General features: G+C 36.5%; 1 protein-coding gene across 2 annotated transcripts in view; it reads left to right on the top strand.

The window, feature by feature from the left end:
• Window positions 1-1,223: 1,223 nt before the first annotated feature.
• The window catches only part of LOC126747622 (EH domain-binding protein 1-like), a 37,347-nt gene continuing 23,332 nt past the window's right edge, over window positions 1,224-15,238 (top strand). The window contains exons 1-11 of one of the 2 annotated variants that reach the window (XM_050456363.1): window positions 1,224-1,386; window positions 1,708-1,838; window positions 2,074-2,281; window positions 4,870-5,251; window positions 5,316-5,715; window positions 7,110-7,228; window positions 7,291-7,509; window positions 10,106-10,398; window positions 10,474-10,575; window positions 10,635-10,835; window positions 10,896-11,143. In XM_050456363.1, the coding sequence (XP_050312320.1) occupies window positions 1,735-1,838; window positions 2,074-2,281; window positions 4,870-5,251; window positions 5,316-5,715; window positions 7,110-7,228; window positions 7,291-7,509; window positions 10,106-10,398; window positions 10,474-10,575; window positions 10,635-10,835; window positions 10,896-11,120 (2,253 nt within the window). In that variant the 5' untranslated portion in view covers window positions 1,224-1,386; window positions 1,708-1,734 and the 3' untranslated portion in view covers window positions 11,121-11,143. Of the gene's footprint in view, window positions 1,839-2,073; window positions 2,282-4,869; window positions 5,252-5,315; window positions 5,716-7,109; window positions 7,229-7,290; window positions 7,510-10,105; window positions 10,399-10,473; window positions 10,576-10,634; window positions 10,836-10,895; window positions 11,144-15,238 lie in introns of those variants that run through there. The other variant, XM_050456364.1, reaches the window with a different exon arrangement.

Here is a 15,238-nt window from a genome sequence, read left to right as displayed (position 1 = left end):
AAGTGGTCCTAACTCAGAAACTATTTAACTCAGAAAAATGTATTGTATATCACATTGAGCCTCGGAAAACTGTCCTCCTTGGAGTGAAAATTTTATTTCAGTGCCTCAAAAAGTGCCAAAGTTATCCTCAAGAAACCAGGTTTAGTACAAAAAAATTTCCTCAAAAACAAAAATTGCTCTAACTCAGAAAATTTTTGATTGAGAAATAAATAGCTTGATGTAAAATCCATCTGAAGAATGCCTTTGATAATATGCTAAAATAATTATAAAAATATCTGGAATAGTTGGGAAATTATAAGAGAAAACGTCTGAGGGTGAAAAATTGTGAAAAAATCAAGGACCTCAAATCAGGTGGGTGGATAAAAGTGGTCATAACTCAGAAACTATTTGGCTCAGAAAAATGTATAATATATCAAACTATTCCCCAGAAATATGCCCTCCTTAGAATGAAAACTTCTTTTCAGTACGTCAAAGAGCATCGAAGTTATCCTCAAAAGACTAAGTTTAGTACAAAAAAATCACTCAAAAACAAAAATTGCTCTGGCTCAGAAAATTTTCTACTGAGAACAAAATAATTTCACATGAAATCCATCTGCAGAGTTCTGGCTTTAATATAGTGAAAAATTTACTAAAATATCTTAATTAGTATGGAAATTACAAGAGAAAATGTCTAAAGATGAAAAAATCGTAAAAAATTAAGGAACCCAAATCAGGTGGGTGGGTAAAAGTAGTTCTAACTCAAAAACTATTTCGCTCAGAAAAATGTATAATACATCAAATTGTTCCTCAGAAAACTGCCCTCCTTTGAGTGGAAACCGCATTTCATTACCTCAAGAGTGCCAAAGTTATCCTTAAAAAACCAGGTTTAGTACAAAAAACTTCCCTCAAAAACAAAAATGTCCCTAACTCAGAGAGTTCTTGACCTACAAGGGTCATTCATACACCAAAATATTCAGCAAAAAATGGGGCAACGTTTTGAGAACACCTCTAAAGAATACCCTAAAAACATTTGAATTCCCAGCCCCATTTCCCCTAAATTTCCCAAGAGAATCATCATACATACAGCTTGGGGGTCATTCACTCATTCATCACCGCACTGATCTTAGAACCTCACGCTGTCCCTACTGTCTCTTATATCGATACACTAGCACCTCCCTCTCTCGCTCTCTCTCTCTCACGAGCGTGTGAACGTGACATAGAAACGACAAGACAAACGCCATGACGTCACTTCACTCACTCACTCACTCTCCTTGATGCGACAAATTCAATGACATATCGAGCAAAAATATTCTATAAATAAATTATTTCTCAACAAAATCGGCCAAAACCCGTGCAACAGAAGATGCCCCATTAGGGTGGAAAAAGAGCCCGAAGAATCCCTGTGAGGTAGGTGGGAGTGTGCATGCACCATCATCAACCCCTCGGGACCGATCAGCTGAACCCTTCTTTTGTTTTTGTTGTTGCTGTTTTGTTTTTTTGTGTGTTTTGTTTTCTGGCTGCAGCTTTAGGTAATGCATGTCTCGATCGCCCACAGACCAAAAAGAAATCAACCAACAACAGGAAACTAACATGATGATGATAAGAGTGGTCGAGTATGATATGTTGTGTCATCAGCATGGTTTTTCTTTTTGTGAACTTTGCTGTAGTGGTTTTAATGCAACGATCATAAGACACTGATATTGAATATTGTTTGCGCGCATAATGCAGTCTTGTGTGGGCCTGGAGGGCCGAAACATGGGCTCGGTATGGAAGCGACTGCAGCGGGTCAACAAACGGGCCGCCAAGTTCCAGTTCACCGCCTCATACCATCAGCTCAGCGTGGATTTCACCTCCAAATGGTAAGACCCAGTACATCATTTCCATTATTTATTTACATATATAAAAAGTTTAATTAGTATTCGAGGCCATATAAGGGACAAAACAGTTATACAGGAAGTCCTGTTATATACCATCATATGAGTTATATCAAAAAAGTCTAGAAGGCTTTATTGTAGAGCTCAATGCCCTCTACAAAATCACTCCTATACATTTTCACTGTAAAACAAACGGTTCCAAAGATATTTGCCTCTATAGGGAACCCCATAAACTCTCCCTGGTATGGACCAGGAGGTCGAGGCGAGTGGCCTCGAGTCCCATGCCCTGGGAACCCACCCTGCAGAACCCGTATAGGGGTCTGGTGGTGTGGCCCGTGCCCGAGAACCATCAGGTGGCCATCACCTTGTTCAAAGACCCGCGGACCAACGAACTGGAGGACAAAGATTGGACTTTTATTATCGAGGACGTAAGTAGGATCATTAGTGTTTTTTTTTTTTTTAATTCCTTTGTATTATTAATGATGTTATGATTGATTAATTATTGGCCATTAAATTGGGTTTGAATTGTTATAACCTCATTTATTTTTTTTTGATGTACCCATGCCATCTTTGAGTGATGATAACTCGGAAATTATTAGGCTCAGGAAAATGTATTGTATATCAAATTGTTCTTCGGGAAAGTGTCCTTCTTTGAGTGAAAACCTTATTTGGATAGCTCAAAGAGTGTCGAAGATATGCTCAAAAATGTAAATTTAGTACAAAAAACTGCCTCATAAAACTAAAAGTGGTTTAGCTCACAAAATGTTTGACCAAGAACCAAATGGTTTCATATGAAATTGATCTGCAGAGTACTCTCTTTAATATAGTGAAAGAATTATGAAAATATCTTAAGTAGTTTGGAAATTATAAGAGAAAACGTGTGAAGATGAAAAGTTGTGTAAAGTCAAGGAGCACGAATCAGATGGGTGAGTAAAAGAGGCAATAACTCAGAAACTATTTGACTCAGAAAAATTTATAATATATCAAATTGTTCCTCAGGAAACTGGCCTCCTTTGAGTGAAAACCTCATTTGAGTACCTCAAAGAGTGCCAAAGTTATCCTTAAAAGAACTAAATTTACCACAAAAATTTTCTTACACAAAAAAATTGCTCTAGCTCAGAAAATTTTTCATTGAGAACTAAATAGTTTTACATGAAAATCATTTGCAAAATTCCAGCTTTAATGTAGCGAAAGAATCATGAAAATATCTTGGATAGTTTAGAAATTACAAGGGACAATGTCAGAGAGTGAAAAATTGTAAAAAGTCAAAGACCCTAAATCAGATGGGTGGGTAAAAGAGGTAATAACTCAGAAACTACTTGACTCAGAAAAATTTATAATATATCAAATTGTTCCTCGGGAAACTGGCCTCCTTTGAGTGCAAATTGCACTTCAGTACCTCAAAGGGTGTCAAAGTTATCCTCAAAAAACCAGATTAAGTAAAAAAAATTCCCTCAAAAACAAAAATTGCTCTAACTCAGAAAATTTCCAATAGAAAACCAAATGGATTTATGGAAAATCCTTCTGCAGGATGCCTCATATAATGTGGTGAAGGAATTACAAAAGTATCTGAAATTATTCGTAAATTACAAAAGAGAAAATGTCTGAAGGTGAAAAAGTTAAGAAACTCAAATCAGGTGGGTGGGTAAAAGTGGCTCTAACTCAGAAACTATTTGACTCAGGAAAATGTATAATATATCAAATTGTTCCTCGGGAAACTGGCCTCCTTTGAGTGCAAATTGCACTTCAGTACCTCAAAGTGTGTCAAAGTTATCCTCAAAAAACCAGATTAAGTACAAAAAATTCCCTCAAAAACAAAAATTGCTCTAACTCAGAAAATTTCCAATTGCGAACTAAATAGTTTTACATGAAAATCGTCTGGAAAATTCCAGTTTTAAAGTAGTGAAAGAATAATGAAAATATCTTGGATAGTTTAGAAATTACAAGGGACAATGTCAGAGAGTGAAAAATTGTAAAAAGTCAAAGACCCTAAATCAGATGGGTGGGTAAAAGAGGTAATAACTCAGAAACTACTTGACTCAGAAAAATGTATAATATATCGAATTGTTCCTCAGGAAACTGGCCTCCTTTGAGTGAAAACCTCATTAGAGTACCTCAAAGAATGTCAATGTTATCCTTAAAAGAACTAAATTTACCACAAAATTTTCTCACACAAAAAAATTGCTCTAGCTCAGAAAATTTTCTACTGAGAACAAAATAATTTTACATGAAATTCATCTGCAGAGTTCCGGCCTTAATATAGTGATAGAATTATTAAAATATCTTAATTAGTTTGAAAATTACAAGAGAAAATGTCTAAAGATGAAAAAATCATAAAAAGTCAAGGAACCCAAATCAGGTGGGTGGGTAAAAGAGGTAATAACTCAGAAACTACTTGACTCAGAAAAATGTATAATATATTAAATTGTTCCTTTAAGAACTGCCCTGCTTTGAGTGAAAACCTCATTTGAATACCTCAAGAGGTTTCCAAGTAATCCTCAAAAAACTAAACTGATGACCCTAAGACTCCAAAGTTACCTTAAATCAACCAATTTTCGCTTCAGAACCATTTTTTTTGCACAGAATCCATCTACAGAGTGATCCCTTAGCTGTGATCAAATAATTATTAAAATATTTTAGACAGTAAGGGAGTTATAAGGGAAAATGTCCTAGAGGGATAAAAATTTGAAAGTTTGGTGGTCAGGTAAAAGTGGTTCTAACTCAGAAAGTATTTGACTCAAAAAAATGTATAATATATCAAATTGTTCCTTTAAGAACTGCCCTTCTTTTAGTATAAACCTCATTAAAATACCTTAAAAACTATACAAGTTATCCTGCTGAGAAAACTTAATTAGTTAATAATGATGTGGATACTACACTTTAATGATCAATTTCTATGATTATCATTAATCCCCCTTACGAATCATTAGTTTAAGTCTGAATTATAACCTCACTTTTCGCCCCCTCCCCCCTGTCTTACGCCATCTTGTGACTCAATGATGACCTTGACCCCCAGGTACCATCTGTGGGCAAACGAAGACAACTGGCCGTAGCCCACTTGAACATGCGACGTTACGCCAGCGTGGAGTCCTCCCACGCGGAAATCCAGTTGGCCTTCAAGCCCACCACCAAGAAAATCACGGGGGCCAAGTTGGATCTGACTCTGTCCTGTGTTTTCTTACGGGAGGGCAAAGCGACAGACGAAGACATGCAATCCATGGCCTCCCTGATGTCCGTCAATAACAACAGCGACGATATCGCCCATCTGGAGGACGTCGAGGACGAGGACTATTCCCAAAGTGACAGTTTGCTGCTGATGAAGAGCAGTTTACACGAGGTCACTCATAACTTGCAGCAGTTGACCAACTCGCTGAGCGCCGCCAGTACTCCTATGAGCGGTAAAGACTCTTCCGCAACTTATGCCCCACCTCGTTCTACTCAAACCCCCCTTTCAAATGACAGTTTTTAGTGTCCAATCGTTGTCCAGAGACGAGAAAACCCCGACAGCGGAATCGTTCCTGCCCCCACCGCCGAAACCTTCCGATTTCCGGGAGGAGGAACGGGATCTGTACTCGGAGGAGTGCACCGAACTCCTGGAGAACCTGGAGGAGTTGGAGGGGGATCCACCACCCGCGGTGGAGGATCCACCCAAGCCCCAACTGCCCCCCCTGGAGCTGAACCGGGAGTACATCGAGGCACCCAAGAACCAACAGAAACTCACCACCCCCGGGCAGGATTTGCTCGAGTGGTGCAAGGAAATGACGAAAACGTATCCGGGGGTTAAAGTTACCAACTTGACCACCAGTTGGCGCAACGGCATGGCCTTCTGCGCCCTCATACACCACTTTAAACCGGATCTAATGTAAGTCCTTCCTAGTGGTTTTAGTGGGCGGGTTGGAGGGGGGGATAACTCAGAAAGTGTTTGGCTCAGAAAAATTTATTATATATCAAATTGTTCCTTGAAGAACGCTTTTTGTTTGAGTGAAAACCTTGTTGTTGTACCTCAAACAGTGCTCAAGATATACTTAAAAAACCTCAACTTGGTACCATCGAACAGCAAAATTGCTTTGGTTTAATAATTTTTTAATTTATATTCAATTTTTTTGCTTAAAATCAATCTATTGAGTCCTCTTCATAATATAGTGAAAGAATTATAAAAATATCTGGAATAGTTTGGGAGTTATAAGAGAAAATGTCAGAAGGTAAGAAAAAATTCAAAGGACCTCAAATCTGGTGGGTAGGTAAAAGTGGGGATAACTCAGAAACTACTTGACGCAAAAAAATGTATAATATATCAAATTGTTCCTCAAAGAACGCTTCTCCTTTGAGTGTAAACCCTGTTTAAGTACCTCAAAAAGTTATCCTGAAAAAACCTAATTAATACTTTCTAATACTAAAATTAATAAAACTCAATAAATTTTTTATTTATTATTAAATGGTTTAATATTAAATTAATCTAAAGGGTCTTCTGAATAATATGCTGAAAAAACTAACAAAATATCTGCAATAGTTGGGAAGTTATAAGGCAAAACGTCCTGGATTAAACAAAATTTCAAGAGACCCCAAGTCTGGTGGGTGGGTAAAAGTGGCAATAACTCAGAACCTATTTGACTCAGAAAAATGTATAATATACCAAAATATTCCCCTTTAAACAAAGCTCCTTTGAGTGAAAGTCTCATTTAAGTACCTCAACGAGTGTGCAAGATATTCTCAAAAATGTCTTACGGAACATGTCACAATACCTCAAATCAGGTGGGTGGGTGAAAGTGCCAATAACTCAGAAACTATTTGACTCAGAAAAATGTATCATATATCAAAATGTTCTTTATTAAACACAGCTCCTTTGAGTAAAAGTCTCATTTGAGTACCTCAGAAAGTTCCTAAGATATTCTCGAAATAGTCTTATCAAGTACCCTCAAGAATCAATATTGGTCCAATCAATCCATTTTTTAATGTAGAATTATTTTTTTTAGTAGAATTAATCTACAGAGTGTTCTCGATAATATGGTAAAAGAATTATAAAAATATCTCGAATAGTTCGGAAGTTCTAAGGCAAAACGTCCTGGATTAAACAAAATTTCAAGAGACCCCAAGTCTGGTGGGTGACTAAAAGTGGCAATAACTCAGAACCTATTTGACTCAGAAAAATGTATAATATATCAAATTACTCCTCAAAAAACGGCCCTCCTTTGAGCGCAAACCCCTTTTAAGTGCCTCAAAAAATAACCCTCAAAAGGGCCTTTTTTTCTTTTTTAGAGACTTCGATGCCTTGTCACCTCACGACATAAAATCGAACTGTAAAAAGGCGTTTGACGCTGGCGACAAGCTGGGGATCCCCCGGGTGATCGAGCCCACCGATATGCACATGCTAGCAGGTACAATTTATGAATTTCTCATTTGTTTTTTTGTTAATAGTTTCATTTGTTTCGATAAATAGTACCGGACAAGTTGGCGGTGATGACGTACCTGCACCAGTTGCGAGCCCACTTCACCGGCCAACAGATGGCGGTGCAACAGATCGGCAGGACAGCGGACGAGAGCAATTACGTCATCGGTCAGTTTAATACCGACAAGGACACCGATATCACTAAGCAGGTGTTCGGGCAGGAGATTATCAATTTGAGGAAAGCGCGGGAGCAGAGCAGGAAATCCGCAGGTTTGGATTTTAATTGAGGCCTAAATGGTCTGTAGGGTGAGCCCTTTAAGGGGTTAAAAGAATTATGAAGATAGGTTAAAGGGTTCGGGAGTTATGGGGCAAAAGGTGTGGGGCCTAAATGATTCGGGAACTATTGGACTGGGTGGGTAAAAGTGGGGATAACTCAGAAAGTGTTTGACTCAGAAAAATGTATTGTATATCAAATTGTCCGTCCAGGAATTTGCCTTCTTTGAGTCAAAGAATTATGAAAATATTTGGGGTAGTTTGGAAGTTACAAGAGAAAATGTGTTGAGGTGAAAAACTGTCAAGAAACTCAAAACAGGTGGGTGGGTAAAAGTGGGTCTAGCTCAGAAACTATTTGACTCAGAAAAATGTTTTATATATCAAATTATTCCTTAAGAAACTGGCCTCCTTTAAGTAAAAACCTCATTTCAATATCTCAGAAAGTGTCAAAGTTATCGTCGAAAAACTGAATGCAGTACAAAAACTACCTCAGAAAACTAAAATTGCTCTAGTTCAGAAAATTTTTATTTGAGAACTAAATGGTTTGATGTAAAATCCATCTGAAGAATGCCGTTGATAATTTGGTGAAAGAATTATGAAAATATTTGGGGTAGTTTGGAAGTTACAAGAGAAAATGTGTTGAGGTGAAAAACTGTAAAAAGTCAAGAAGCTCAAATCAGGTGAGTGGGTAAAAGTGGGTCTAACTCAGAAACTATTTGACTCAGAAAAATGTTTTATATATCAAATTGTTCCTCAAGAAACTGGCTTCCTTTGAGTGCAAACCTCATTTCAATATCTCAGAAAATGTCAAAGTTATCGTCGAAAAACTGAATTTAGTGCAAAAACTACCTCAGAAAACTAAAATTGCTGTAGCTCAGAGAATTTTCGATTGAGAACTAAATGGTTTGATGTAAAATCCATTTGAAGAATGCCGTTGATAATTTGGTGAAAGAATTATTAAAATATTTGGGGTAGTTTGGAAGTTACAAGAAAAAATGTCTTGAGGTGAAAAACTGTAAAAAGTCAAGAAACTCAAATCAGGTGGGTGGGTAAAAGTGGGTCTAACTCAGAAACTATTTGACTCAGAAAAATGTTTTATATATCAAATTATTCCTTAAGAAACTGGCCTCCTTTAAGTAAAAACCTCATTTCAATATCTCAGAAAGTGTCAAAGTTATCGTCGAAAAACTGAATGCAGTACAAAAACTACCTCAGAAAACTAAAATTGCTCTAGTTCAGAAAATTTTTATTTGAGAACTAAATGGTTTGATGTAAAATCCATCTGAAGAATGCCGTTGATAATTTGGTGAAAGAATTATGAAAATATTTGGGGTAGTTTGGAAGTTACAAGAGAAAATGTGTTGAGGTGAAAAACTGTAAAAAGTCAAGAAGCTCAAATCAGGTGAGTGGGTAAAAGTGGGTCTAACTCAGAAACTATTTGACTCAGAAAAATGTTTTATATATCAAATTGTTCCTCAAGAAACTGGCTTCCTTTGAGTGCAAACCTCATTTCAATATCTCAGAAAATGTCAAAGTTATCGTCGAAAAACTGAATTTAGTGCAAAAACTACCTCAGAAAACTAAAATTGCTGTAGCTCAGAGAATTTTCGATTGAGAACTAAATGGTTTGATGTAAAATCCATTTGAAGAATGCCGTTGATAATTTGGTGAAAGAATTATTAAAATATTTGGGGTAGTTTGGAAGTTACAAGAAAAAATGTCTTGAGGTGAAAAACTGTAAAAAGTCAAGAAACTCAAATCAGGTGGGTGGGTAAAAGTGGGTCTAACTCAGAAACTATTTGACTCAGAAAAATGTTTTATATATCAAATTATTCCTTAAGAAACTGGCCTCCTTTAAGTGAAAACCTCATTTCAATATCTCAGAAAGTGTCAAAGTTATCGTCGAAAAACTGAGTGCAATACAAAAACTACCTCAGAAAACTAAACTTGCTCTAGCTCAGAAAATTTTCGATTGAGAACTAAATGGTTTTATGTAAAATCCATCTGAAGAATGCCGTTGATAATTTGGTGAAAGAATTATAAAAATATTTGGAGTAGTTTGGAAGTTACAAGAGAAAATGTCTTGAGGTGAAAAACTGTAAAAAGTCAAGATTCTCAAATCAGGTGGGTGGGTAAAAGTGGGTCTAACTCAGAAACCATTTGACTCAGAAAAATGTTTTATATATCAAATTGTTCCTCAAGAAACTGGCCTCCTTTGAGTGCAAACCTCATTTCAATACCTCAAAAATTTCCCAAGTAATCGTCAAAAAACCAACTTCATGACCCTGAGACACTAAAATGACCCCAACTCATCCAATTTTCACTTCAGAACCTTTGTTTTTGCACAGAATCCTTCTATAGGGTGCCCCCTAGGCTGTGATAAAAGAATTACAAAAATAACTTAAATAGTTGGGAAGTTATAAGGGATAATATCCTAGAGGGATGAAAAATTACAAAGAGAGTGGGCGGATAAAAACTCAGAAACTATTTAACTCAGAAAAACGTATAATATACCAAACTGTGCCTCAGAAAACGGCGCAGCTTTAGGCAGCAAACCCCATTCGAATACCTCAAACATAACCTCAATTTCCAGAACGCGAACCACCGACCCAACTGGCGCCAATCAGTCAGCAGGAGCAACAACGGAAGGGGCTCAACTTGCCATTGAAATTCACCACCGAGCCCCAACCGGTGGTCGAGAGCGCGCCCCCCTGCGACCCCCCGGAACCCAAAAAACCGATTTTGATGACCAGGAGAGAACTGACGGACCCGTTTGGGTCAGACGAAGAAGAAGAAGAGGAGCAACAGAAAGAGAAGGAGGAAGTGGACAAGGTGCAACCCCCTCCCCAGCAGGACGTTTTCGCCGATCTTCCCAAGCCGAATCCGGTAAGCGGCGTCTTTTGATTTCTTCAGTTTTCTTTTGTTTTTTTTTTTTTTTTAATCTAGTGAGAGGAATTTTAGCAAATCTTGATGCGTCACTCGGAGCAACGGGAACGTGCCCGCGAGCTGCTGGAAAAGGGGGGCAAGAGGGACGGGACGGGAAGCCCCGCGTCGCCGATCAAAGTAAGCCGCTCCAAGGTGACCTTGGATAATTAATTGACCTTTAAATGACCTTGTTGCAGGCGGAAGAGGAACGTCAAAGTCAGCTTCGAGAGCGAGCGAGACGACTGTTGGCGGAGGCGCGTCAAGGCTCCGCCCCCGCCGTCACCGAAATCATCCGGATCAGTCCGACGGGGGGCGGGGGCGAGGAGAGGCCCGGAAACGGGTTCAATCCGGACCGGATCACTCCGGACAAGTTACCGGACGATTTGGGCCTGAAGGAGGTAAATGAGCGTCGATAGAGCGGGGGAGGGTTGAAGAGAGATGACGACAAAATATTTCAGATGGGGATCGATGTTCATTCCTGGATCGATCGGGAACTGGAGGATCTGGAGCGAGAACAAAAGGCGATCGACGAGCAGGCGGCCATTTTGGAAAAGAAACTCCGGGTGGCCATGGAGTCCGGGAACAGTAACGGGGAGGAGGAGGCTCTGATGTCGCGCTGGTTCACTTTCGTTAATAAGAAGAACGCGTTGCTCAGGAGACAGATGCAGTTGAATATTTTGTAAGTAGTAGCACAGTAAACTAGTAGGTAGAAGTGGTAATAGCTCAGAAACTGCTGGACTCAGAAAAATGTATCATATATCAAAATGTGCCCCGGGAAACGCCTCTGCTTTCTGTGAAAACCTCGTTTGAATAAATTGAAAAGTGCCCAAGTTATTTGGGGAAAACCTCGAGTGGGTATCGCCACGAACCAAAACTGCTTTCATTCAAGGAACTTTTAGTTTAAAGCCAATATCTTGCTCAGAATTAATCTACAGAGTGTTCTCGATAATTTGGTGAAAAAATTATGAAAATATCTTGAATAGTTTGGAAGTTATAAAGGAAAATGTCCTGGAGTATAAAAAAATTCAACAAACCTCAAATCTGGTGGGTAGGTAAAAGTGGGGATAACTCAGAAACTACTTGACTCAGAAAAATGTATCATATATCAAAATGTGCCCCGGAAAACGCCTCTGCTTTGAGTGAAAACCTCGTTTGAATAACTTGAAAAGTGCCCAAGTTATTTGGGGAAAACCTCAAGTGGGTATCACCATGAACCAAAACTGCTTTCATTCAAGGAACTTTTAGTTTAAAGCCAATATCTTGCTCAGAATTAATCTACAGAGTGTTCTCGATAATTTGGTGAAAAAATTATGAAAATATCTTGAATAGTTTGGAAGTTATAAAGGAAAATGTCCTGGAGTATAAAAAAATTCAACAAACCTCAAATCTGGTGGGTAGGTAAAAGTGGGGATAACTCAGAAACTACTTGACTCAGAAAAATGTATCATATATCAAAATGTGCCCCGGAAAACGCCTCTGCTTTGAGTGAAAACCTCGTTTGAATAACTTGAAAAGTGCCCAAGTTATTTGGGGAAAACCTCAAGTGGGTATCACCATGAACCAAAACTGCTTTCATTCAAGGAACTTTTAATCTAAAGCCAATTTTCTTGCTCAGAATTAATCTACAGAGTGTTCTCGATAATATGCTGAAAGAATTATTAAAATATCTTGAATAGTTTGGAAGTTATAAAGGAAAATGTCCTGGAGTGTAAAAAAAATCAACAAACCTCAAATCTGGTGGGTGGGTAAAAGTGGGGATAACTCAGAAACTACTTGACTCAGAAAAATGTATAATATATCAAAACGTTTGCCATAAAACACCCTTCCTTTCAGTATAACTTTTATTTAGGTACCTAAAGAAATTATCAAAACATTTGCAAAAAACTAAAATATAAGTAAAATCAATACCTTCATCAAAAAATCGCTTTAAACCGATCAATTTTTACGCTAAAAAAACAAATTTTCACATAAAATCAAACTACAAAATGCTCTTTATTACGCTCCAAAAAAATCACCGAAATACCTCGAATATTCTCGAAATGATGATACAAATTTGAAAACAAAAGACGATTCCTCACCTTTTCAAGGTATATTCCGCCGCCTTATCGTCTACTTCACAGGTCCATCTTCTGTCCACGTCCTGAGGACTTTGCCCCCGTAGAGACAAGCCCCCAGGGAAGAGACTATAACGCCAACCGGATCTGCTACCCCCTCTTTTGGCACTAACATTCACACTTTATCAATCCTGAGGGAAGAAGGAAAGCATATTATTAGATCAGGTCAATAATATGTAGGGAAGGGTGAATGGGCCCCATAAAAAGTGAAGAATATTCCCTTCTAATGATCGGATTTGTTCGGTTTTGGTCTTAAAACGTTCCAAAGAATGTTCTGCAACTTTTAAGACATAAATTATGGAAATGATGGATGAGTGGAATTGATTTTATCCGGAAAATTGTATGGATCCTCCAAGTGAGTCTGATTTTTTGTAAAAAGTTCAGAATATTCCCTGCTGATGATCGGATTTGTTCGCTTTTGGTCTTAAAAGATTCCAAAGAATGTTCTGCAACTTTTGATACATGAATCATTCAAATTGGTGCAGTAGAACTGACTTTATTGGGACATTTATGCAAGTTCCCTATCCGAGGGACATTTTTTGAGAAAAATGGAGAATAGGGAACATCTCTTGATCGGATTGGCTTGATTTTGGTATTAAAATGTTCCAAGGAATATTCTGTAACTTTTAAAAGATAAATTGTGGAAATTGAACCGGTGAAACTGATTTTATTTAGAAAATTGTGAAAATTCTTTAGTCGAGGCTCAATTTTTGTAAAAAATTGAAAATATTCCCTTCTAATGGTCAGATTTCTTTGGTTCTGGTCTTAAAAGATTCTAAATAATATTCTGCAACTTTTAAGACATAAATCATGGAAATTGGAGTGGTAGAAGTGACATTATTTGGAAATTTGTGAAAATGCTTTAGTCAAGCCCCATTTTTCATGAAAAGTGGGAAATCTTCCTTTATAATGATCAATTTTTTTTTATTTTGATTGTAAAATGTTCCAAAGAATGTTCTGCAACTTTTAAGACATAAATCATGAAAATTGGAGCAGTAGAAGTGACATTATTTGGAAATATGTGAAAATTCTTTAGTCAAAACTCAATTTTTGTAAAAAATTGAAAATATTTCCTTCTAATCATCAGATTTCTTTGGTTTTGGTCTTAAAAGATTCTAAACAATATTTTGAAGCTTTTAAGACATAAATCATGAAAATTGGAGCAGTAGAAGTGACATTATTTGGAAATTTGGGAAAATTCCTTAGTCGAGACTCAATTTTTGTAAAAAATTGAAAATATTCCCTTCTAATGATCAGATTTCTTTGGTTTTGGTCTCAAAAGATTCTAAATGTTATTTTTAAGCTTTTAAGACATAAATCATGAAAATTGGAGCAGTAGAAGTGACATTATTTGGAAATATGTGAAAATTCTTTAGTCAAAACTCAATTTTTGTAAAAAATTGAAAATATTTCCTTCTAATCATCAGATTTCTTTGGTTTTGGTCTTAAAAGATTCTAAACAATATTTTGAAGCTTTTAAGACATAAATCATGAAAATTGGAGCAGTAGAAGTGACATTATTTGGAAATTTGGGAAAATTCCTTAGTCGAGACTCAATTTTTGTAAAAAATTGAAAATATTCCCTTCTAATGATCAGATTTCTTTGGTTTTGGTCTCAAAAGATTCTAAATGTTATTTTTAAGCTTTTAAGACATAAATCATGAAAATTGGAACAGTAGAAGTGACATTATTTGGAAATATGTGAAAATTCTTTAGTCGAAACTCAATTTTTGTAAAAAGTTGAAAATATTCCCTTCTAATCATCAGATATCTTTGGTTTTGGTCTTAAAAGATTCTAAATAATATTCTGAAACTTTTAAGACATAAATCATGAAAATTGGAGCAGTAGAAGTGACATTAGTTGGAAATTTGTGAAAATTCTTTAGTCGAGGCTCAACTTTTGTAAAAAATTGAAAATATTCCCTTTTAATGATCAGATTTCTTTGGTTCTGGTCTTAAAAGATTCTAAATATTATTTTGAAGCTTTTAAGACATAAATCATGAAAATTGGAGCAGTAGAATTGACATTATTTGGAAATTTGTGAAAATTCTTTAGTCAAGGCTCAATTTTTGTAAAAAGTTGAAAATATTCCCTTCTAATCATCAGATTTCTTTGGTGCTGGTCTTAAAAGATTCTAAATATTATTTTGAAGCTTTTAAGACATAAATCATGAAAATTGGAGCAGTAGAAGTGACATTATTTGGAAATTTGTGAAAATTCTTTAGTCGAGGCTCAATTTTTGTAAAAAGTTGAAAATATTCCCTTCTAATCAACAGATTTCTTTGGTTCTGGTCTTAAAAGATTCTAAATATTATTTTGAAGCTTTTAAGACATAAATCATGAAAATTGGAGCAGTAGAATTGACATTATTTGGAAATTTGTGAAAATTCTTTAGTTGAGGCTCAATTTTTCTAAAAAGTTGAAAATATTCTCTTCTAATCAACAGATTTCTTTGGTGCTGGTCTTAAAAGATTCTAAATATTATTTTGAAGCTTTTAAGACATAAATCATGAAAATTGGAGCAGTAGAAGTGACATTATTTGGAAAATTGTGAAAATTCTTTAGTCGAGGCTCAATTTTTGTAAAAAGTTGAAAACATTCCCTTCTAATCATCAGATTTCTTTGGTGCTGGTCTTAAAAGATTCTAAATAATATTTTGAAGCTTTTAAGACATAAATCATGAAAA

The sequence above is a fragment of the Anthonomus grandis genome, chromosome 19, assembly GCF_022605725.1.
Source record: "Anthonomus grandis grandis chromosome 19, icAntGran1.3, whole genome shotgun sequence".
Lineage (NCBI taxonomy): Eukaryota > Metazoa > Arthropoda > Insecta > Coleoptera > Curculionidae > Anthonomus > Anthonomus grandis.
Note: the sequence above shows the minus strand (reverse complement) of the source record. Positions and strands in the feature narration are given on the sequence as shown.